We start from the raw sequence: 23,820 nt of genomic DNA on the forward strand, positions 1-23,820 counted from the left end.
TAAGTAACCACTTCAATTTTGCTTTGTTTCTTTTATATCATTTAAAATTGCCCCAAATCATTTATCTTAACAACTGAAAAAACGAGTCAGTATATTTTCTATGGAGAATATTTTTCTCCCAAGTATAGACAAAAACTATCCTTTGTGATTATAAAGGTGATATGGCCACAAATGACAAACTGAATTAGACTTACTATATATTACAACAAGACTAAATGTTTAAAATTAATGAGTAAAAAAAAAAATTACAGGCATAAAATATAAATGTTTAAATACACTCTGAAAGATGAGGATGGCCCATCTTTAATATATAAAAGATGAGTATTCAAGTTGGAGGAGTTACAAAATATTATTATTAAACCCTCTATCATTTATGTCTGACTCTTTATGACTCCATGAACTATAGCCTGTCAAGCTCCTCTGTCTATAGAATTGTCTAAGCAAGAATACTGGAGTGGGTTGTCATTTCCTTCTCCAGGGGATCTTCCCAGCCCAGTGGTTGAACCCTGGTCTCCTGCATTGCAGGCAGATTCTTTACCATCTAGCTATCAATTACAGAATACATGTCTTTAAATAGAATGTTAGTATTCCTGATTTTGTAATGACCTTTAAGTCAGAGGTGAAATTTAAGGAGATTTCCAGGCTAGACTATATTCTTATAATGTTTTAAAAACCATAGGGGTATAAAATGTTTAAATGTTTCCTTTTAAAAAAATCTTTGAAGATGTACATCAAACATAACTAGCTATTCTTTTCTGCTTAATTACTGTTAGTTATTTGCCAACTCCATCAGATTAAGCATTTAGAGAAAAAATGTCCTTATATGATAAAAATTCAAATCTAATTTTATATGCGTTAGAAAGTATACGAAACCATAATAAGTATGACTTTTATATACTTTAAAGCATAATTACATAGCATGTTTTATTATTACCATGAGGGATAATTTAAATTAAACTCAAAAAAGTATTACTCAAAAAGCATTTTAAATATTATAGTATTTTTTGACTTTTAAAGAAGATAATGAAATATTTTCTCTGTTTTCAGGATGGAAATTCTTCCAAAGCCTTGGAGGAGATCATTTTTAGCTGCAAGCAGTTATATTCGGGATCACTTGAATGCAATGAACCCTACAATGTTGTCGGTGCTAGATTTGTGGCACAGTACTTTTAAGTAAGTATTTCTGGCCTTATTGAAGTTTTTTTTTGTTGTTTGTCTTTTAACAGAGATGAAAGCTATTCTGTCTTATTTCATTTATTATTTTAACTATGAATTTTAAAATTCTGGCAAATTTAACCTAAGTATTTAAGCATGGTTGTAAATAACATAGAATTACATAGAGTAATAAGTGAGCATCACCATCATCTCTAATCCAGTTCTCCCTTCCCCACCCCCCACCCAATTACCACATTTATTTTAAGGGGTAGTCATAGTTAAAGGACTGAACTGCCAGGCCTTGTTTTAAATCCCATGGAATATTAGCTGCTACAGTAATCTGTATTGTTCAGAGACCTAGGAATTACTGCCCATGTGACTGGCATGAGGTGAAGTTTCTGGGCAACTGTTGCGGATTATACATCTCCGTGTGGGTGATGTCATGGTGTGAACACTGGTGGGCACTGTGGTGCTGAAGGTCTTGGCTCTCGGGCTGAGGACAGTTTCCCTCACAGTTTAGAAGCTCAAGCTTCCTATGCTTCCCTTGTGCCATCCCTTCTGAGGCACTGGGGGGCATCCGAGCAATAGGCACACGTGGGCATATGTATTTATAAAATATGCAAAAGTAATATAGTTTTATATTATTTTTCTCAAAGAAGACCTCTCAAAACCCGGATGGATCTCTGTCTAGAGGACACGGCCCCCAGGTCTCCAGGGTGGTCCGAGAACCTTGTCTCACCCTCCCAGCCAAAGCCGCCAGAGTTTACTTGCAGTCTGCTCTCCAGGGTCTCTTGGTTCTTAATAGCAGGTGTTGTTACGAGGGCACAATAATGAGCACGTTGTCTCGCCTCCTGCAGACCAGGAAGGGAGAGCTGAGGGCTCGGCGTGCTGCTGAGTGCAGCTCTCGCTTCTGTCCGGGACGCCCGCTGGACATGCACTGGGGGGGCCTCGCGGACCAGCTTCTCTGAATTCCTTCTGAAGCGGGGGTCCTCAGCACACAGGAGCACCTGACCCTAACCAGGAAGCCGAGGCACCCAAAATCACCCCAGCTCTGCCGCCCTCTCCTCAGAGGCTCCCCAGTTCCCACCTGTGAGATGAATGTGGGTTTGCGGGGTCTGAGGCCCCTCCTCACCCTCCCTCTGTTCCTCTTTCCCTTTCTTCCTTTGTTTAACAAATTTTAATTTAATCTCTTTGTCCAGGTACGTATGTAATTATATATGACCATACAAATGTGATATACGCTTTGTAAGTGCAATGCTCTTCTTCTTTACTTTACCTGACTTCACCAACCTGGACTTTCTTTTCCTCATGGCTTCCCTTCTTTCCACCAACCCAGCGAAAGACGTGATAACCATTAGTGGGGCATCTTCTCTGGGCTCATGTAGCCAAATGTGTATGTGTGGCCACACACATGTATACACATACAGAGCATAAAACTGGCCTTTGTCAGTGAGACTATTTAACTGCTAGAAATGACGTCCTTTCGGCTTCCCACTGTGCGATGTGGATTTATTTGTCGTTTTGAATTTGTCCTGTAGGGATAGGAAGAGGCCATCTCCCTGCCCTGTGCTTTTCTCATTCCTTCCTTTTGGGTACAGGTACTCAGATATCTCTCCTGGACAAGGCCTGTGATCTGTTTTTGTATGCAATGATAAGATCATACAATGTAGTATATTGCTTTCACAAAGGGTGTTTATATGCAGCAGTACATTTTCAAAACACTACCACAGTGTGGTTTTTGTTCTGTTTTAAAATACCGGTTCACAGATGGAGCTGCCAGCATATCCTGGGCTGGACACGGGAGGATGAGCACCATTGCCTGATGTTGTCCATAAAGGGCTAGACTTTGTCTGTTACATGGTGTCAGGAGGCAAGAGACAAAATCAGAGGAGGAAGGGGAAGAAGTGAAAACAAGGAAGCTGAGATGAGAAAGCAGTAAACAGTGTGTGCGTCCAGAATGAGTGTTCAGGGCTGTAGTGGTGGAGATGTTAGTGTCGCAGCTGGATCAGGGACGAGTGGGAGAGGAGCCCTGTGGCCCGTGGGTGGGAAGCGGGCCCGGCTGACTCCTGTGCCGCCTCCGTGGGTGTGAGTCATGGCCACTCCGTGAGAACAGTGAGAGTGGGCTGGGCCGTCAGAGTGCTGCTCCTTTGAGCAGAAGCCAGCATTGGACACGCAGGGCATCCTTACTTTGAGTCTGCCCTGAATCTCAGCAGGTCCTGAAAAGATAGGCCATCTCCATGTGACCCGTCTGGTGGCTCAGATGGAAAAGAATCTGCCTGTAATGCGGGAGACCTGGGTTTGATCCCTCCTGGAAAAGGGAATGGCTACCCACTCAGTGGGAGAACTGAGAGCCTAAGCATACACGCTCTGTGTAGCCATGAGTTAGGGGTGAGTTGGGAATGGTAATGCAGAAGATCATCGGAATGACTCTAGAATGCCTGAATGTGGGACCCCAAAGGGATGCTCTCTAGATGAAAATGTGCAAATTCATGTCATGCAGTATTTAGGCTTATAAAACCCACTTAATGTCCAAAATGGTATTTATAATGTAGTAAAAAACCTACATAGCACCCAGGTATTTTTGCTTGAAAAATGGTGTATATAGGGGGACACACATATATACAGTATATATATTAGTATAGAAATTATCATAGAAGCTACAGTAGAAATCAGAGGATGTCAAAGAAAAGATAAAGTGGATTTTTTAAATTTTGGTTTGACCAAGGTGAGTCCAATAAAATATTGCTAGAACACCATGGATTAATTTACTGTACAGTACTCAGAGAGGATACAACTTGATTACCCTTTAAATTAAGGGTGCTTAAAAAAACTCACAATAAGAGAAATGCAAAGAGATTGAAATAAAAACTACATTGAGATATCATTCTATTTTCCATTGGATTGACAAAATTCCAATATATTAACATCATGCATTGTCAGTGAAGCTTGGAGAAATGGGCACCCTTTTGAGGGGAATCTGGTCATATCTATCAAAATTATGAATTCATTTACACTTGAATCCAGTGATCTCATTTCTGGGACATTAGCTTACAGATAAGACCTGAAAAATATAGCAAGTGATAGAGATTCAGGGTTCTTTATTGTGCCAGGTGTTAAGAGGATAAGCCTGGAAACGGCCAAGTAACCTTTGATGACAGACTGGTTCAGTAAATGATACTACAGTCACACAATGGAATACAGCTATGAAATTCAAATGAGGACAGCATCAGTGTGCTGTGGCAAGGTCTCCAGGATGTTTTAGTAAGTGAAGAAAGCAAGTGCAGAGTACTGCCTAGAGTTTGCTACTTCGAATGCAACAAAGGAGGATAGCTGGCAAGAGCAGACCATGTTTCTAAATTCATGGAGCAAGCAAGAAACATGAGCACTTGGAGTGTCATTGAAGAGGCAACTTGGGCCCAGTAAGAAGTGAAATTAGCTTTGAGAACCAGAAATCAAAGTCAGAGACTGACTTGATGTTAAGTGCAGAGTGTTGGGCCAAGACTGCTGAAGACCCTTGTGCCTGAAATCAGTGATGGATCCTAGGATCAAGGTAGGTTTCAGACTGTGATGAGCATCAAGTGGCAGGTGTGAGCATGGGCGGGATCCATGACTGACTGCTGAGTCTCCAAAAATTGACATCTGCTTGCTTGCAGCAGGTAAAGGATAGGAAGAGTTCAGAGAAGAACCTGATGTTCAGTCTGGGTGATTTGGGACTCTTATTTGTTGAGTATCTTTTTTTTTCCTGACTCTTTCTGTAGTCTTACATCAGTGATTAAAGCTATTCTACTCCTAGATTGTTTTAGGAATTGTCCTGAGAAAGTAGGACCAATGTCTGGTAGTATTTTTCCCATCTTCTTAACATTTCAGCCTTTTGACCAAATAGGGGACGTTATCAGGGATTTCATGGGAAAAGTTCTATAAAACTTTTGTAAAAGCCTGTCAGTCTCAAAACAGAAAAGATGGGTGCCCTGTGCTTAGAATTGTCTCTAAATCAAACACCAAGGAAGTGCAGGTAAAATTGGTGTGGTTGCTCAGTGGTACAGTGGATTCCAGGGCTCCTGCCCTAGCAACTGCCCTTATTCAGGGCTGCTTCACGTGGCATGCCCCTGCACCCTGATTCACAGCTGCAGCTTTAAAGCAGAAAGTCACATTGAGCATGTTGAGCTAGGAGCCTAAAGAGAGCAGATTATGTTTAGTATGTGCTGTCATGCTACATTTTAGAAATATTTTATGTAAAACTTTGCTTTGCACTGCTCAGTTGTCCAGAATAACGCATTACCAGTGATTCTTCAGCAATGGCTATACCGACTTGGTGCATAATATATCACTGATGTCATGTTCTGAACTCATTTATAACCTAGGAGATGGACTTCCACTTGTGAAAGGAATCCAATAGATGTGAAACGTGTTTTATTTACTAACCAGCATTTTATATTGGTCTTTAAGCAAAAATTAAATGTAATGTTTTAATAGTGTTTACTGCCTTTCAGATAACATAGAAAACATTTGATCATGTGGAAATTGAAAAGCAATTTCTTTAGGAAAGTAATCTGTAGTTAAATTGAGGTGAATAACAGTGATGCTAATAGGTACTATTGCTCTTTAATGTGCTAGAGAAAATTCTCGAGTGAAGCATGTTTGTAACAAGGATCATAGTGTTGTATTCAGAACTGAAAACTTGGCTGAAGTAAACACAGTTTTCTGAAAATAAAATAAAATAAAAACCACAGAAGTTAAAAATATTTTTTTATACACTGGGTCATAATTAGGTGTGATAATTCCCTCACCTCATGGCTTCCCAATATCCAGGATTGGTATCTTTTCAGAATGGGTACAGTTTTTGTTTTAGGAGTGGACCTTGTAAGCTTTGAGCCCTACCTCTCTTCCTGTTATAATTATTCTAGTTTGAAGAAAAAGTCAGTCTAACTATCCATGAAATTTCAGTTATTACATCCTTCTATTGTATAGCACTCTTTCATAATATCAAACTGTGTTCCTGTTGAATTTAATTATATTATTTTAAAATTAAAATATTTTATGTTCTAGAATATTTTTATGAAACACAAATTTTAGTGATAAAACCTAGGAATATTGCTTTTGAGAAGGGAACAACCAATTAGCAAAATATCAAATAGCATAAAAAGCTACGCATACATAAATCACTGTTCATTGACATCTCTTGCAGAAAGTTACGGTTAGTTGATATAGAAGAATTTCACAATCGTCAGGATGCATTGGAGCTGTCAACTTTTCAGACAATTGTCATGAAACACATGGAATCTGCCAAAGAGACTCTACTGAAAATGTAAAGTTTTGAAATTTCATGTACTAAAAACATACATTTTAAAATGTGATGATTGAGCTACTATAGTTTAACTGCTTTCAGAAAATCTCATTTTAACGAGTTTGTAATCATTTCTGATTGAGAGTTAAATATGATGTCTTTAACTGCCTTGCTCTGTGATGTCTATCCAGATGTTCTATGCAGCATAGATAGTATAGAAACTGAGATGTCTATAATTGATTTTTTTTTCAATGTCTTGTTTCTACCCTCTCCTCTGAGGGTAGGGTTGGATAACATGGGTGGGGGGGGGGTATGATCATCAGCTAATCATTCTCCAGATACTTATTTGAGTCTGCTATGAATACATGCAAGGTAATATGCCTATTATATCTTGACTTTGGATGGAGGATACAGAAGAATTTAAAGATGATTATAGGAGAAAGTATTCTTTAAAGGAGTTTACAGTTGTATTGGGAGGTTAGAATTAAACAGCATTTTGATTTGGCCCTTCAAAATGCAGTAGCCACATATGATAATTATTGATACTGGTGCCAGATAATATGTTCTGAAACAGTACAGGAAAATTGTCTCTGTTAGAGGTCATTAAGTTATTGCAAATAGAACATTAAAATTGGATCACATTTAAGATAACAGGGGACATGAAACTCCAGCTTGGTTTTATGATTTCTGAAAGGTACTTAGAAAGTTATCTTTTAACAGCTCACAGCTAAATCTTTCCTTTATGTTTTTTCTTCACTAATATGTTAGAAGCAAATTCTTTGTTTGATAGTACTTGAAAGAACTTTCGATTTTTATATAGTATTAGTATTTATTTCTTATAAAAAATAGAGGAGAAGTGTAGAATGAAACTTCATAATTAATTGCAGAGAAGGATATGACCTCATAAGCACAGAATAAAAATAAATATAACTTATTCTATAACTTTGGGGTTCTACCCCAGGAATACATTTCCACTGAAAATTTTAGTAGACTGGATGTCAAAGCAAAGAGTAGAGGATAAGCCTTTATTGAATTATTTTGCTGAAAGATTTAGATTGATTAACTGTATCTCTTGATGCTGCGTAATTGATTCTGAGGGAAGAACGCTCTGACCATACTTTAAATAGGGAGCCAGAATGTGTTTTATCATGGCTGAAAGGCAGAACATCAGCTTGCCACAGTGGAGAAACAATTAGCAAATGATTAATTATGACATCTATGCCAAACCCTCACGTCTTCTTCGTCCTCATCCTCCTCTTCAACTCAGCAGTTGCTGTAGGTCTCTAAGCCGCCTTCTCTAAGTCTTTGTTCTGTGCCTCTGTGTCTATTTCTTTTTTGATCTCTTTTTCTGACTCTACTTAATCTTACTATCTTCTCTAAGCATAGAGGCTGTGCAGGTATTTGCTTTCATTTTTCTTCTCTATATTCTCAACAGTTTCATGATTTCTTCTTTCTTAGCTGTCTTAAGAGCTTATGTTTTCTGAGCTCTGTGTCCCTCATAAAATTTCTGCTGTATATCTCCAGCTGAATGAAATGTCAGGACCTGATTCTCAGCATTTCCATAACAGTATTTACTCTTTATTCCAGACCTGCCATTCTTCTTTTTCTGGACCATTCCCAGGCCAAGTTGCTAAGTTTTTTACTTTACATCATCAACATCCTCACCATCCCCAGCCTGCCTCCAGCCATATTCAGTGTATCTCTAACTATTCTTTTTTTGTTGAGATACATTTCACTTCTCTTCATCTCTTGTCTGAGCTACTGGAAACTTCTCTGTCGCCTTAGTATCTGCTGTATCTGGCTTCGCTCTCTCCCCTTAGTATTTGCTACTGTCCTCTTTACCTGTTGCTTTAGCAGTCGTGCCCCATTGCAGAAGGATGCTGTCTATTCATAGAGCACAAGCTTGTCCCAAGTTCTTGTGTTTAGCTCCCAAGAGCATGAGCCTGTCCCAAGTTCTTGTGTTTAACTCCCAAGTTCTGCAAAGTCCTGCATGCTTTCCCCCACTTACTTATTCCTATTTTCTAATCTATTGGCTCTGTTACGGATAGCAAAATGATTAGATATGTTAGCCCTACCTCTCCCACCTATTTTTCATATCTTCTACTTCAGATCCTTTTCTCAAGGTCTTTTTCACTTCATTTTTATCTATTCTTTAGTGGAATTGCCCTCTTCACTATAAAACTCTTTTCTATTACTTAAGTAGAAAATTTGTCTCTATCCTTTGATTTCAAATGTAGCTGCTTTTCTGCTATGACACGTTGGCTTCCTTATTCTAAAAGATAAAGGATTATGTCATATTTTTCATATCTCCCGACGCACTGTCCCTAGCACAGAGGCACAAAACATGTATTTGTTAAAGGGACAAATACATACATTTAAAACTTTGATCTCTCTTGGAGCATTCAGGTAATTCCTGAACTTATATTGACTGCTTGAAAATTCTATCTTATAAAAGAGGTACAAATATTCCTTAATTTTACTGTTGGACCGTGGTTTTCTAAACTGAAAACTTGGCTTATCACAATGTGTCTGTGAATATGAAATTCATTGTTTTCCTTTTATTACAAGGATGCATATATATTTGAAACTTGTTTTAAATCAGTCACTCTTTTAGAATTTCTCATTGGAGGATAAGAAAAGAACATACTTGATTTGGTTGTTTTGTATCTTGTTTTCAACTAACATTGTGAAATAGAATAGCATAAAATACCAAGTGGGTTGAGCCAAAAAAGGCCTCCCTTGATTTAATGTTATTCACACTTTAGCTTTAAATTGACAAATCCATGGGAGGCATGCCTTGTAATATCCAGTAAAGATAATTTTTATAATATCCAAAGAGTGTCACACATGGAGTTCAAATTACGTTATTATCACAGCATCATGTCATTGAGCCATTTTCCATTGTCTATGATTAAAATTTCTTAGGAGGGATGAAATATGCTAGCACTTACATTTCAGGAAGTGGATAATGTCACTTGGCAATATACCTCTCTATGAAGACCTATGGATGTTCAGAAGTTACTGTTAATGTAACAGAAGTAATTCACTGAAAGTATTAACTTTTAAAAGTCTTCTGTTCTTTGAAGGTGGTTTCCAGAAGTGCAGAATATTTATTACCAAGGTAATAAAAAGAAACTATTGCCAACTGGTGAGAGCAGTGCCAAAATGGAATCTTTTTTCAACTGCGCTGCTACGCTTATGACTTTGCAGTTGCAGGAGCTCGCTTTGGTTTCCATGCAAGATTTCACAGACTTAATTGCACAACCCCCAGTAAGTAAGATTCAGTCATACCAGTATTCACTCACCAACTTATTCTCAGTTCCTTCAGGGTGGATAATTATAACTCTTACCAGTGAGAGATCAGAAAGTATATATTTAGACCTATGACACTTACCTGTTTTAGAATATATTATTATTATTATTATTACTACTACTATTATATTAGTGAGGTTAATGGGAATTAGTGAAAATTCCCATCATTGGGAAGTTTGGGTCATGACGATTGGGGAAGATTTCTTCAAACAACTCTTTTCTTTCTGTAAGAAGGTCCTGAAACAGGGTGAGCAGTCTGGAATTTGAATATTCTCCTCTTGGGCTCCTTCTTGCATGATTCTAGAGCCTCACTGCTATACACATCTTCCTTTTTCTGGCATCTTGACCCTATAGTAGATACCAACAGGTCTAGTTGGGAATGGCCCTTATCTTTTTTGGTTCACCTCCTGCTTGGGTTAACTGTCTAGGTCATGAGAGGAAGGGTGTATTCTAACTTGGACCAGTGCCATCCTTAGTCTCTTACAATTGATATGCATATTTATAGATACTTTATAATATGTATATTTTATGTAATTTCTTTGTTGCAGGATTCTATTAGAGCCTTTGAGCATCCAGGTTTTGTCATGAGGCTGATTCTTGATAACGACACCATTAAGTTTGAACCTGATTTCAATGATTATGTAGACATCTTTCTAAATGTTTATGATGTCATGATTAAGGCTGTCAATTTTGTGCCAAGAGTTGAGACAAAATTGTATTCCAAATGGGTAAGTAGCAACGATATTCTGATTGCTTGAATTTGCATGACAGTATTTCCTTCAAATAACTTCTAAAAGGTGTAGACTGGTATCCTCTGCTTAACAGAATATAATTGACTTAATCACATTGGCTTATAAGGCAGTATTGCTTGAAAATATACTATTTTCCCATTAGCTTCTCTTTAATACCAGTTTCTTAGGCCAGTCTTTCATTGAACTCAGCTGAAAACTTTCTGAAGGGGAAGAATTAAAGTTGTGATCAGGTCTGAAGCTATCAATGAGCATTTTCTGTCACACTTCTACATGCTGTTGACCACTAGTAAATGCTTTTCCAGCTTTGCAAAACACTGCTTCTAATGATTACCTTCCTCATACTCATTTATCCAGGAATAGTCATGTCGCCTTACTTCCAAATCATAGATCCTACTTCCCTTCTCTCTTTGGCTAAATATTTAGCAACATTCTGCTGAACTACAATATTTCAACAGTAGTTATTGCAATCTAGTATATGAAATGAGCATGTCTGAAAATTCATTTACTTAAAAGCTTTTCAAGTTTCCTAAGTCCAACCATTAACTTTCTTTTTCCTTTTTTATTTTTTTAATAGTTTATGAGTATTTCATGCATAAAAAGAATACAGGACTGTTTAAAGTTTTAAGACTAATGTTTAAAGTTTTAAGTAGTAATAAAGTTAACAGCTTCATGCCTTCAATCTAACTTATACAATGACTGTGACCTTTAAGCTCTGCCCCTCAGTTGCCCTTCCCTGTTCATAGTTCTGTTATTCTACCTTCTAGCAAAGGACACACTATCTTGCATTTTGTAGTTATTATTCTGAATTTTTAAAGATAAACTTACTATCAATACATGACTGCATATTTTAAAAATTTCTTTTTAGTTTTTCCATATTGTTGTATAGATGGAGTCAGCTTATAAATAGTCCATGACTTTGTTTTATTTTACTTAACATTGTGATTGTGACATTATTCATTTTGAGAATATTATTGTCTCCATAGATCTAACTTTTTTATTTTTACTTTCTCAGGGCCCATTAACTTCTTTTTTCAACTAGGCCTGATCATTTTTGATAGTCTCTTATACTTAGTTATGCATTCATTATTCTTTTCTGTTTGCCGATCTGCATCCTGCTCTTGGTGGTTTATTTCTGTAAGTGCTTTTCCTTTATTCCTATGGCCTTGTACAACTGAGAACTTTATGCAGGACATCTTTGAGGCCTTGGTTTGAATCGGTTCCTCTGGAATTTGCATATTGATATGTGCTCTTGAGGCCCCTGCAAACCCAGTACCCTTTTAGACAAATTGTTTTGCCTGAGGATTTGGTGGACAATACTGATAGTGTGAATGTTTACCCATATCTGTATGAGAACAGATTTGTGGTTACAAATTCTTAAGACAACCACTATTTTTCTTCTCCACTGAAAAACAAGGCCTAGATAAGACATTTTCTCTTTCTTGTCCCCTCAGCTTGCAGCATTCTGAAATTTTATGTCCTGAGAACCCTCATTTTGAGGTTGTGTCACCTCTCAAGGTTTCTGGTTCCTGTGGGGATACCAGTTATGACTTCCCACCTTACTTATTTTGTGATGAATATTAATAAGATTCACGTTGTTGTTGTTCAGTCACTAAGTCACGTCCAATTCTTTGTGACCCCATGGACTGCAGCACACCAGGCTTCCCTCTCCTACACTATCTACCGGAATTGCTCAAACTCATGTCCATTGAGTCAGTGATGCTATCCAATGATCTCATCCTCTGCCATCCCCTTCTCCTCCTGCCCTCAGTCTTTCCCACCATCAGGGTCTTTTCCACTGAACTAGCTCTTTGCATCAAGTGGCCAAAGTACTGGAGCTTCAGCTTCAGCATCAGTTCTTCCAGTGAATATTCAGGACTGATTTCCTTTAGGACTGACTGGTTTGATCTCCTTGCAATCCAAGGGGCTCTCAAGAGTCTTCTTCAGCACCACAGTTCGAAAGCATCAATCTGGCATTCAGCCTTCTTTAGGGTCCAACTCTCATATCCATACATGACTATTGGAAAAACCATAACTTTGACTATAGGGACCTTTGTCAGTAAAGTCTGTGCTTTTTAATATGCTCTGTAGGTTTATCATAACTTTTCTTCTCAGGAGCAAGCATCTTTTAATTTCATGGCTACAGTCAGTGTCCACAGTGGTTTTGGAGCCCAAGAAAATAAAATCTGTCACAGTTTCCACTTTTTCCCCCCTCTGCTTGCTATGAAGTTGTGGTACCAGATGCTGTGACCTTTGTTTTTTGAATATTGAGTTTTAAGCCAGGTGATCCTTTTTCACCTTCATCAAGAGACTCTTTAGTTCCACTTCATTTTCTGCCATTAGCGTGGTGTCATATGCATATATAAGGTTGTTGATATTTCTCCTGGGCGATCTTGATTCCAGCTTGTGATTCATCCAGCCTGGCATTTTGAATGATAAGCTATGCATATAAGTTAAATAAGCAAGGTGACAATATACTGCCTTGTTGTACTCCTGTGCCAATTTTGAACCATTGTTCCACATCTGGTTCTAACTGTTGCTTCTTGACCTGCATGTAAGTTTCTCAGGAGACAGATAAGGTGGTCTGATATTCCCATCTCTTTAAGAATTTTCCACAGTTTGTTGTGATCCACACAGTCAAAGGCTTTCATGTAGTCAGTGAAGCAGATGTTTTTCTGGAACTCCCTTGGTTTCTCTGTGATCCGATGGATGTTGGCTGCTTGAGCTCTGGTTCCTCTGCCTTTCCTAAATCCAGCTTGTTTATCTGGAAGTTCTTGGTTCATGTACTGTGGAAGTATAGCTTGAAGGATTTTGAGCATTACCTTGCTAGCCTGTGAAATGAGCGCAATTGTACGGCAGTTTGAACATTCTTTGGCATTGCCTTTTTTGGGGATTGGAATGAAAGCTGACCTTTTCCAGTCCTGTGGCCACTGCTGCGTTTTCCAAATTTGCTGGCATACTGAGTGTGGCATTTTAACAGCATCATCTCTTAGGAATTCCATCACTTCCACTAGCTTTGTTTGTAGTGGTGCTTCCTAAGGCCCACTTGATTTCACATTCCAGGATGTCTGGCTCTAGGTGAGTAGCCACACCATTGTGGTTTTCTGGGTTGTTAAAACCTTTTCTGTACAGTTCTTCTGTCTGTTCTTGCCACCTCTTCTTAATCTCTCCGCTTCTGTCAGTTCCTTGTCATTTCTGTCCTTTATTGAGCCCATCTTTGCAGAAATGTTCTCTTGGTATCTCCAATTTTCTTGGAGAGATCTCTAAGTCTTTCCCATTCTACTGTTTTCCTCTATTTTTTGCACTTTTCACTTAGGAAGGTTTTGTCTCTTTTTGTTATTCTCTGGAATTCTGCATTCAGTTGAGTGTGTATTTCCCTTTCTCTTTTACCTTTTGTGTCCCTTCTTTCCTCAGCTATATGTAAGGTCTCCTCAGACTACCACCTTGCCTTCTTGCCTTTCTCTTTCTTCAGACTGGTTTTGGTCACCATCCCCTGTACAGTGTTATGAACCTCCACCTACAGCCCTTCAGGCACTCTGTCCACCAGATCTAATCCCTTGAATCTATATATCATCTCCACTGTATAATCATAAGGGATTTGATGTAGATCATACCTGAATGGCCTAATGGTTTTCCCTACTTTCTTCAGTTTAATCCTGAATTTTGTAATAAGGAGCTCATGATCTGAGCCACAGTCAACTCCTGGTCTTTTTGTTGTTGTTATTGACTGTATAGAGCTTCTCCATCTTCAGACTGATTATATTCTTTGCAGTCGACTTCACTGTTGATCATCTGGTGATGTCCACGTGTAGAGCAGTCTTTTGTCTTGCTGGAAAAGGGTGTTTGATGTGACAGTGTGTTCTCTCGACAGGACTCCCTTAACCTTTGCCCTGCTTCATTTTGTACTCTGTGGCCAAATGTGACTGCTACTCCAGGAATCTCTTGATTTTCTCCTTTTGCATTCAATGCCCTGTGATGAAAATGATATCTTTTTTGGTGTTAGTTCTAGAATGACTTGTAGGTCTTCATAGAACCATTTAAGTTCAGCTTCTTCAGCATTAGTGGTTGGGGCATAGATTTGGATTTCTATGATGTTGAATGGTTTGCCTTGGAAACCAATCAAGATTATTCTGCAGTTTTTGAGATTGTACCAAAGTACTGCATTTTGGATTCTTTTTTTGAGTATGAGGGCTCCTCCATTTCTTCTAAAAGACTCATGTCCATGGTAGTAAATATAATGGAATCAGTAAACTAAAATGGACAAGCTTCACATTAGACCCAACAATTTCACATTGCATACATTTCATAATATGTATTTATTTATACTAAAGTTATTTTTCAGAAAGGATGACACCAAGTATCTGCTGTGCCCCAAGAGTAGGGTTGAGATGATGGTGATAGTGGTGGGATGCACTAATGTTCTCATGAAGCATCTAGTTCTTAAAAAGTGTGATTTCCTGAAATGCCCACTAAGGGACATAGTGGGCAAATGCACCCTGGATACCTGAACGAATCACCCAGTTTGCTGAGGAATCATTTGATATTATCACTTTAAAAGCTGTAGGGTATTCAACTACTGGCAATGATTTTTGTTTGTGATAGTTAAAAATCCCTTCTCTGAAAAACAGGCAGAGAGAGAGAGAGTGTGTGTGTGTGTGTGTGTGTGTGTGTGTGTGTATTTAAAGTGTATCTTGGTTCGAGATAATAAACCATATTTGCACATTTACTTGTCCTCTTATTTAAAAAGAGGAGGCAAGCTGTTGAGATTTGTTTGCTTATTTAAAATTTTTGTCTGATAATATTCTTGCCCATGTTATTCTAATAGTGGTAGCAGAATACAAATTTTGCAACTAGGGATTTTAGCCTGTTCTAGTTGCTGTTCACAGAATCAAAACTCAGGGTCCAATCAATGAGTAAACAGTCTTTCTTTGTTCCAGATAGATTACTCCTCAAGGTGACTAAGTATTGTGATCAAAGACTATAATCAAATGACATTGAACTGACTTATTTAAAAAAAAATAATGTACAATGCAAGCACTACTTTTTAAGCTAGCATATACAGTTGCACAAATAAAATGTGGATTTTGCTGTTTTGATATTCTAATTTTAATTTGTGCATGTTCTCAAGTGACTGCTCTTTCATCCATACAGAAAAACAAAACACACCTAGATAGCCTCTAAGAAAAACAAAACATTATATGAAACCTAAATGTTTAAAACATGCTGTGATTAGACTGAATTTCCTTCTGTAGACATAGACTGGAAAAATCAGAGTACCTTGGGAGTAAAAAGACAATATGCTAAGATGGGCATTTTTACACAGCTAAACGATATGGTGTGCTTACTTGGTGGCTCAGCAGTCAAGAGTTCACCTGCAGTGCAGGAGATGTGTCTTTTATCTCTGTGCCAGAGAGATCCCCTGGAGAACGGAATGGCTACTCACTCCAGTATTCTTGCCTTGGAAATCCCATGGACAGAGGAGCCTGGCAGGCTACAGTCCATGGTCTTGCAAAAGAGCTGGACCTGACTTAAGCGACTAAATAGCAAAACACAAATGATATGGTTACCTTAATTTAAGGTATTTTAAATGACTCATATAGTTTTTATCCCTTTGTTTAGGAAAGTAAGTCTAAACCAACAATCTTGAAGCCAATAATTCTGGATGAAATTGTTGAAGCTCACAAAGAAAAGATTAAGGAGGTGGTTATGCGTGAGAGCGTGGCACCCATTGAGCACCTCAGATTTTATGACAAGTATGATTTTTTAATTACCAGAAAAGCTGAGCAAGATGCTGATGCTTTCCTTGCAGAAAATCATCATTATGAGAGAATAATACAAGAAATTCGCAAATATCAAAAACTCATAGAGGATATACAGTACACATCTAGAAAGGTAAATCACGCATTTTGTACAACTGTTCTTTGTACCTAGTGATCTTTTCCCTGATTTATTATGATGTATTTCTACACTGTACAGTGAAAGAATTAGACCATTATTATCAACGGATAACTATTTACTGGACTTTTCTACATGCCAAGCATTGTGGTAAGCCCTGGCTATATGGACATAGACAAAACACAAGGTTCTTCTGCTCAGAGAGCTGAAAGTCTACCCTGCAAGCCTGACTTTTAAATACTTCCTTTAATTTGACCCTTCAAAAATATTAAGAACTAATTTTTTAAATTGCTTTGGTGTTTATAAATACTTTGGGATAATGGCAATTATACCAAAATGTATATTTGGAAAACTCAGCAAATTTGGAAAACTCAGCAGTGGCCACAGGACTGGAAAAGGTCAGTTTTCATTCCAATCCCAAAGAAAGGAACTGCCAAAGAATGCTCAAACTACCACACAATTGCACTCATCTCACATGCTAGTAAAGTTATGCTCAAAATTCTCCAAGCCAGGCTTCAGCAATACGTGAACTGTGAATTTCCAGAAGTTCAAGCTGGTTTTAGAAAAGGCAGAGGAACCAGAGATCAAATTGCCAACATTTGCTGGATCATCAAAAAAGCAAGAGAGTTCCAGAAAAACATCTATTTCTGCTTTATTGACGATGCCAAAGCCTTTGATTGTGTGGATCACAATAAACTGTGGGAAATTCTGAAAGAGATGGGCATACCAGACCAGCTGACCTGCCACTTTAGAAACCTGTATGCAGGTCAGGAAGCAACAGTTAGAACTGGACATGGATCAACAGATTGGTTCCAAATAGGAAAAGGAGTACGTCAAGGCTGTATATTGTCACCCTGCTTATTTAACTTATATGCAGAGTACATCATGAGAAACGCTGGGCTGGAAGAAGCACAAGCTGGAATCAAGATTGCTGGGAGAAATATCAATAACCTCAGATATGCAGATGACACCACCCTTATGGCAGAAAGTGAAGAAGAACTAGAGCCTCTTGATGAAAGTGAAAAAAGTTGGCTGAAAGCTCAACATTCAAAAAACAAAGATCATGGCATCCGGTCCCATCACTTCATGGCAAAACGATGGGGAAACAATGGAGACAGTGGCTGACTTTATTTTTCTGGGCTCCAAAATCGCTGCAGATGGTGATTGCAGCCATGAAATTAAATGACGCTTACTCCTTGGAAGGAAAGTTATGAGCAACCTAGACAGCATATTAAAAAGCAGAGACATAAAAAATAAATAAATAAATAAAAAGCAGAGACATTACTTTGTCAACAAAGGTCCATCTAGTCAAGGCTATGGTTTGTCCAGTGGTCATGTATATATGTGGGAGTTGGACAATAAAGAAAGCTGAGTGCAGAAGAATTGATGCTTTTGAACTGTGGTGTTGTAGAAGACTCTTGAGAGTCCCTTGGACTGCAAGGAGATCCAACCAGTCCATCCTAAAGGAGATAAGTCCTGGGTGTTGATTGGAAGGACTGATGCTGAAGCTAAAACTCTAATACTTTGGCTACCTGATGTGAAGAGCCAACTTATTGGAAAAGACCCTGATGCTGGGAAAGATTGAGGGCAGGAGGAGAAGGGGATGACAGAGAATGAGATGATTGGATGACATCATTGACTCAATGGACTTGAGTTTGGGTGGACTCTGGGAGTTGGTGATGGACAGAGAGGCCTGGTGTGCTGCGGTTCATGGGGTCACAAAGAGTCAGACACGACTCAGCGACCTAACTGAACTGATACTAAAATGTGGTTACTTCTGTTTAGTAGGAGACTGGTAATTAAACATTTTATTCTTTTGTCCTTTTTTAAATATTTTCCAAAATTGCTACCATGAACAGTCATTACTTGTTGTACAGAGCATATACAACTTTTAAATCCCACACTGTCTATGTTTCAATAATTCAGTTCTCCAAAGTTTTTATATCCATTATTGTCCTGAAACAGAATTGGCTTAAGATATTCTATTCAAGGAGATTTACTGAGAAGATAGTGGTAGAGTATTTTAAAAAGCCAGCCTACATCATATTTAAAAAAAAACAACAGCTCAGTTGTATTAGATCACATACACAAATCAATATGGTGGAAAAGGCAAAATTGTGGGAATCATTTATGTCATTTCATGTTTATTAAACTTTTAATACCCAACATTGCAGACTGTTCGTTTAGGAATGTTTGAAATGCGCTGTGAGGAATTAATCAGAGCTTTGGTGAGGCGAGCAGATGTCATTTGTGGAAAACTTATTGCTAAAATGTTCAGAGATCATCAGGAAGTAAATACAAGGTATTGTGTGTAATACTTTTATTTGGTGGTGGAGGGGGGTGGTTTAAATAGAGTCAGCTGTCAACTAAAGTGATGGATAAAGCAGTGTCATAAATGACCTAAAAGAAAAGATAAAGCCAAACTTATTTCTACTTTAATCTATTTAGTATCTTTTTTTCACCGTGAATATGTCTTCCCAGGTGTCTGAATTAAGGTGGTATTAAAACGCGTTTGCATTTCTTTTCTACAAGTCATGTGGACATTATCTAACTTTACATTTTTAAATTTGTGTAATCAGTACACAGAGTGAATTTTCAAAGTGGATATTCATAGTAGTTGTCAAGGATCCCAAATTTGGAACATCATTTTACAGTAATTACCCTTCATGTCCATGGGAACGTGTTACCTTAACTATAAACTCATTTGTTGCCCAGCCTGGAGATTTTAAGGAAAACTAACTCTTGTTAAGTAAACTCAAAAATGCTAATGTGTAAAGCAGAATATCTATTTAAGACTAGAAGTGTAATTAGTGTAGTTTTCTGACACTGGTGATAATGTGGCTCCAGGAACCTCTTTTCCTCGTATCAGTTACGTGGAATAAATCCCCAAAATAATCAGAATTTTTATAGTTATAGTGTTAGAGGAAATATCATTAAAAAGAATATTTCTTTTAGCCTGTGTAGAAGCCTGGAGGAAGGTCAGGCACAGCATTAGGGACATAGACTATGAACAAAACTGCTGAAGTTATGTTGCGGAAGTGGACACCCAATCCAGTAAATTACAACAGGATGTATTGAACCACAGAAAAAGAACAGTAGAGAAGGAAATGATCAATTTCCTTTCACAGTGAAGGTTGGAGGAGAGGGGAAAATCAGGGAAGGCCAAAAAGTGGCAGTGATACATGAATTCATTTTGAAGATTGAGTAGGAGTGAAAGAATCCCAGTTAGAGGATACAGTATGTTGAAGGAAGTGAGGTATGAAATGGCTGATGTGCTCCAGGAGCAAGGCGTGGGTTGTGTTGCTTTCACAGATACTGTGAGAGATGAGAGGTGGGGTTGGGGGGAGGCTGAAGAGGGTGGCACTGCATGAAAAAGGGCTAGGACTTGGGTGGCTTATCTGAGACCCAGAATCATATATTCATCTTAAAGTACCTTTTCCTCTGAAAGTATAGAATAGTGAATAAGTCTTTTACTTATAACATTTCATGCTGAGGGAAATATTTAATGTCATAGCTATTTCCCTGCCTCTTAGCTGCCCCTAGAGCTCATGCCAGTTCTACTTTTTCCCTTTTTCTCCTAAGTATGCCTCTCACCAGACTCACAGTATGTACAGAGGACACACCAGTACTATTACAGGAACTGTTAGATTCAAATACCCTCAACTCCTTGCTCTCTTGTGTTTCAACTCACTTCTGCACGGACCCCTTCCCCTCTGACTCCCCACATTCTCACAGGGCAAGAGTCTGGCAACCATTCAATGTTCTTGTCTCCACCCATAAGCTCAGCCTCATTGCCTCCCATCTCCCAGGACCTGTGTTTTTGAGTTGTCCCCTCTGTGTCTCATCTTAAATCTCTTATTCATTTTTTGATTCTGCCTCTGAAATTTGCAAACATGTTCAAAACCCTCTTCCATTCTCCATCCTCCACTTCAGCTCCACATCCTCCACCATCACCATCCATTCCGTCTCTTTCACCTCAGCCAATCTTCTTGAATAAATTTCTGTGCGTTATCTCAACTTTCTTAACCTCTCACAACTCTTTTTTTTTTTTTTAATTTCATGGTAAGTTCATTATTTGTATTGCCCACAACTCAAGTCAGTAGGAAATATTTGCATGCTACCAGAAGTTTCTGAGCACGCCAGCCCATTTTAACCGTGCCTTCCAAGTTGACCACTTTTTGTGCCATCTCAACTAAATCTCTGGTAGCATCCTTGAAACTCTAGGTTGGAAGTGATTGTTCATAGTCTTGTCTTTCATACTGGAATGTGGACTGTCTGAGAACCATTACTACATCTTCCACGTTTCTGTATCTCTGTCACTTAATACAGTAGTTAGGAACATGATGAATGATCATTAAAAGTGTATTGAATGAATAAGTGAGCACAAATTTGCTTTTAATTAATTAGATGTCATATATGTAAGATAATCTAACTGTATTTCTCATGTAATGGAATTTTAAAATAGTATACATGAATATATTTAGGAATAAAATTTATTTATATAAATGGCTTTTGTCTGGTTTTTCAGATTATGTGAGGAATTTGAGAAGATATCTGAAAAAGCTCTTAGCACACCTCCAAATACAGCAGAACTGATGGAAATGAAGGTATTGTTTATAAGCTCTGTATGTGTGTATGAGTAAATTGTTTTGCTTATTTTTCCCAGTTTTTTATAATTATTGACATGATAATATAGTAACAAATCACTCCAAAAGTTAAAACAGGGGCTTAAAATTGTAAGTTACACACATACACTCTCTCTCTGTTTCTCTCTCTCTGAAGCTTGGTGATGCAGGCTGGATACTCCTAGATGGTTCTGACTTAGTCAGATTGACTTTCTCAGTTGGATTGACCATTATCCTTGTCTTCAGTGACTTTCTTCTGCTCCGCTTTCCTCTCAAACCTCAGCAGTCTCACCTGCGTGTTTTCGTGGGCTGATAGAGACAGAAAAGCAAGCCCAGTTGCGCGTATGGTTTTTAAGTTTCTCCTTGTGTCAGAATAGGGAGTAGCCTATTGACCAAAGCAAGTCACATGGCCACAGAGTCCGTGAGAGGACACTCTAAGATTAGATAGTGGAAGAGGTGAGATATTGGAGTTATTAATGCAGTCGTCTGTCTACAAGGATCTTTTTGAGAGCACTATTAATAATCATTACTATGCTAACAGGCATAAATCAGGGCTGTATTGGGAAACCTGAGATATGTGGTCATCCTTCATTTTTTAAACCAATGAATGTTTAATCCTTAAGTAATATTTTGCTTTGTTTTATATAGGTTATCTTTTATTCTATCATATATTAAACATTTCTGTGGTAGTTTGCTGAAAAATATTTTGAGCTTTGGACTTATGGTACTGAAAATATTAGATAAGTCTCCTATGCTTGAGGTCTGCCTGATGGTGAATAAAATAATATAAGACACCTGGCTAATCATCTTTTATTTTGTTCCTTTTCCATTTGTATAACATTAAGCTTTTATAGGAGCTTTTTTTCCCCTTTTCTAGCAATCACAAGATCCAAAATAGAACCTTGTGTTTCTAGATTTTAAAATATTTAAGCAAACCCAGCAAAACGTGTTAACATCATTCAAAAGTTTGTATAGGTAAGAAAGGTCATAAACATCTCACTTTACTCAATACAGAACTCAGTCATTTTTTATCAGTAAAAGGAAATAAAAATCCAGTTGTTTGGCTGCTTATAAAGCTGATTAACCAAATTGCAAAAATGCATTTTCAATTAGACCTTTATTTGAATTTGCAACCAAAAAAACAGCCTAATTAGAGTGACATATGAAAGATTCCAAGACAATGTCTTTTTTTTTAACTGAAGGATAATTGCTTTACAGTATTGCGCTGATTTCTAAAGTATCAGCGTGAATCAGCCATAGATTTTCCCATGTACCCTCCCACCTCCCTCCCCATCCCACTCCTCTAGGTTGTTACCCAGCCCCAGCCTGAGTGCCCTGAGTCATGCAGTGAATTACCACTGGCATCTATTTTACATGTGATAATGTATGTCTCCATGTTGCTCTCTTTTTTTTCTGTTTATTTATAAAAGTGAAAAATAATATGGAATTGTATGAAATAAAAGTTCCTCTTTTCCATAATTTCTTTCTTTGTGGGTAATGGTTCTCTCCAATTGTGTGTGTGTGTGTCTATGTGTGTGTGTAGACAGATAGATAGCAGAGAGTGACAAAAAGGAAGAGCAAGAGAGAGCTGGTTATAAGAAATTTAAAAGAAGTTTAAAAGCATTAAAAAAAGGTACTTACTTCCTGGACAGGGAGATATGGGGTATAACACAGGGAAAATAAACACAGTTAGGATAAGTAATTGCCAGTTTTCTCATTTTTCTGTAGGGTAGCAAGTTTCCTTCACCATTTATATTTTTCAGATATATGCATAACTTAATGTTTCAAGAGAACTTTGAGAGAACCACATGTATATATGTACATACACATGGGCACTTCCGTGTACATGCACATGTGCGCGCACACACACACACACACACACCCCTATATATTCACCCACTCACATAAAAAGAGATCTGCTTTTGCAAAAATACAATCATTACTCCTATAAATTATTTTATTCACTTAATAGTGTACCTTCTCTGTACTTCTACTAAGTAAATAGGCCTCTTAGTTTCTTCCAAAATCAATAGCCAATTACTTCAGTACAGTATATTAAATGATTTGTCATTTCACTCCTGATTTGAAATGCCTCTTTTTCAACAGTAAATTTCCATACATATTTGAATCTATTTCTGAGATCTATTCTTGTCCATTCTCTACTTCTAAAGCCAGAATAGAAACTGTTAAAATTACTGCATCTATATAGTGCATTTTGCTGTTTAGCAGAGTTAAACTTTTTCATGATTTCACTTTTTCATGATTATCTTTGCCTTCTCGAGTATTTAGGCTTCCCTGGTGGCTCAGAGGGTAGAGTGTCTGCCTGCAATGTGGGATACCCGGGTTCGATCCCTGGGTCGGGAAGATCCCCTGGAGAAGGAAATGGCAACCACTCCAGTATTCCTGCCTGGAGAACCCCATGGACGGAGGAGCCTGGTAGTTCACAGTCTACGTGGTCACAAAGAGCTGGACATGGCTAAGCGACTTCATTTTCTTTCTTTCTCAAATATTTCTCTTGAGTACTTTCAGAGACTTAGAATCATATCAAATTTAGTTTCTTTTAATACCCTTGCAATTTTGATTGAAATTGCATTGACTTTCTAGACTGGAGGAGAAACTGTTAGTCTCTCAGTTGTGTCTGACTCTTTGCTACCCCATGGACTGTAGCTCCCCAGGCTCCCCTGTCTGTCCATGGAATTCTCCAGACAAGAATACTGGAGTGGGCTGCTATTTCCTTCTCCTGAGGAATGGCTTCCTTCATAGCTCAGTTGGCAAAGAATCCACCTGCAATGCAGAAGAC

General features: G+C 38.0%; 1 protein-coding gene across 1 annotated transcript in view; it reads left to right on the forward strand.

Moving 5' to 3' along the window:
- Positions 1 to 23,820, forward strand: part of DNAH7 (dynein axonemal heavy chain 7) — a 249,362-nt gene that overhangs the window by 25,852 nt on the left and 199,690 nt on the right. The window contains exons 8-14 of the mRNA XM_061147985.1: positions 1,048 to 1,173; positions 6,341 to 6,460; positions 9,526 to 9,709; positions 10,300 to 10,479; positions 16,120 to 16,392; positions 18,570 to 18,697; positions 20,924 to 21,002. Of these exons, the coding sequence (XP_061003968.1) occupies positions 1,048 to 1,173; positions 6,341 to 6,460; positions 9,526 to 9,709; positions 10,300 to 10,479; positions 16,120 to 16,392; positions 18,570 to 18,697; positions 20,924 to 21,002 (1,090 nt within the window). The remainder of the gene's footprint in view (positions 1 to 1,047; positions 1,174 to 6,340; positions 6,461 to 9,525; positions 9,710 to 10,299; positions 10,480 to 16,119; positions 16,393 to 18,569; positions 18,698 to 20,923; positions 21,003 to 23,820) is intronic.

Source organism: Dama dama, chromosome 8, assembly GCF_033118175.1.
Source record: "Dama dama isolate Ldn47 chromosome 8, ASM3311817v1, whole genome shotgun sequence".
Lineage (NCBI taxonomy): Eukaryota > Metazoa > Chordata > Mammalia > Artiodactyla > Cervidae > Dama > Dama dama.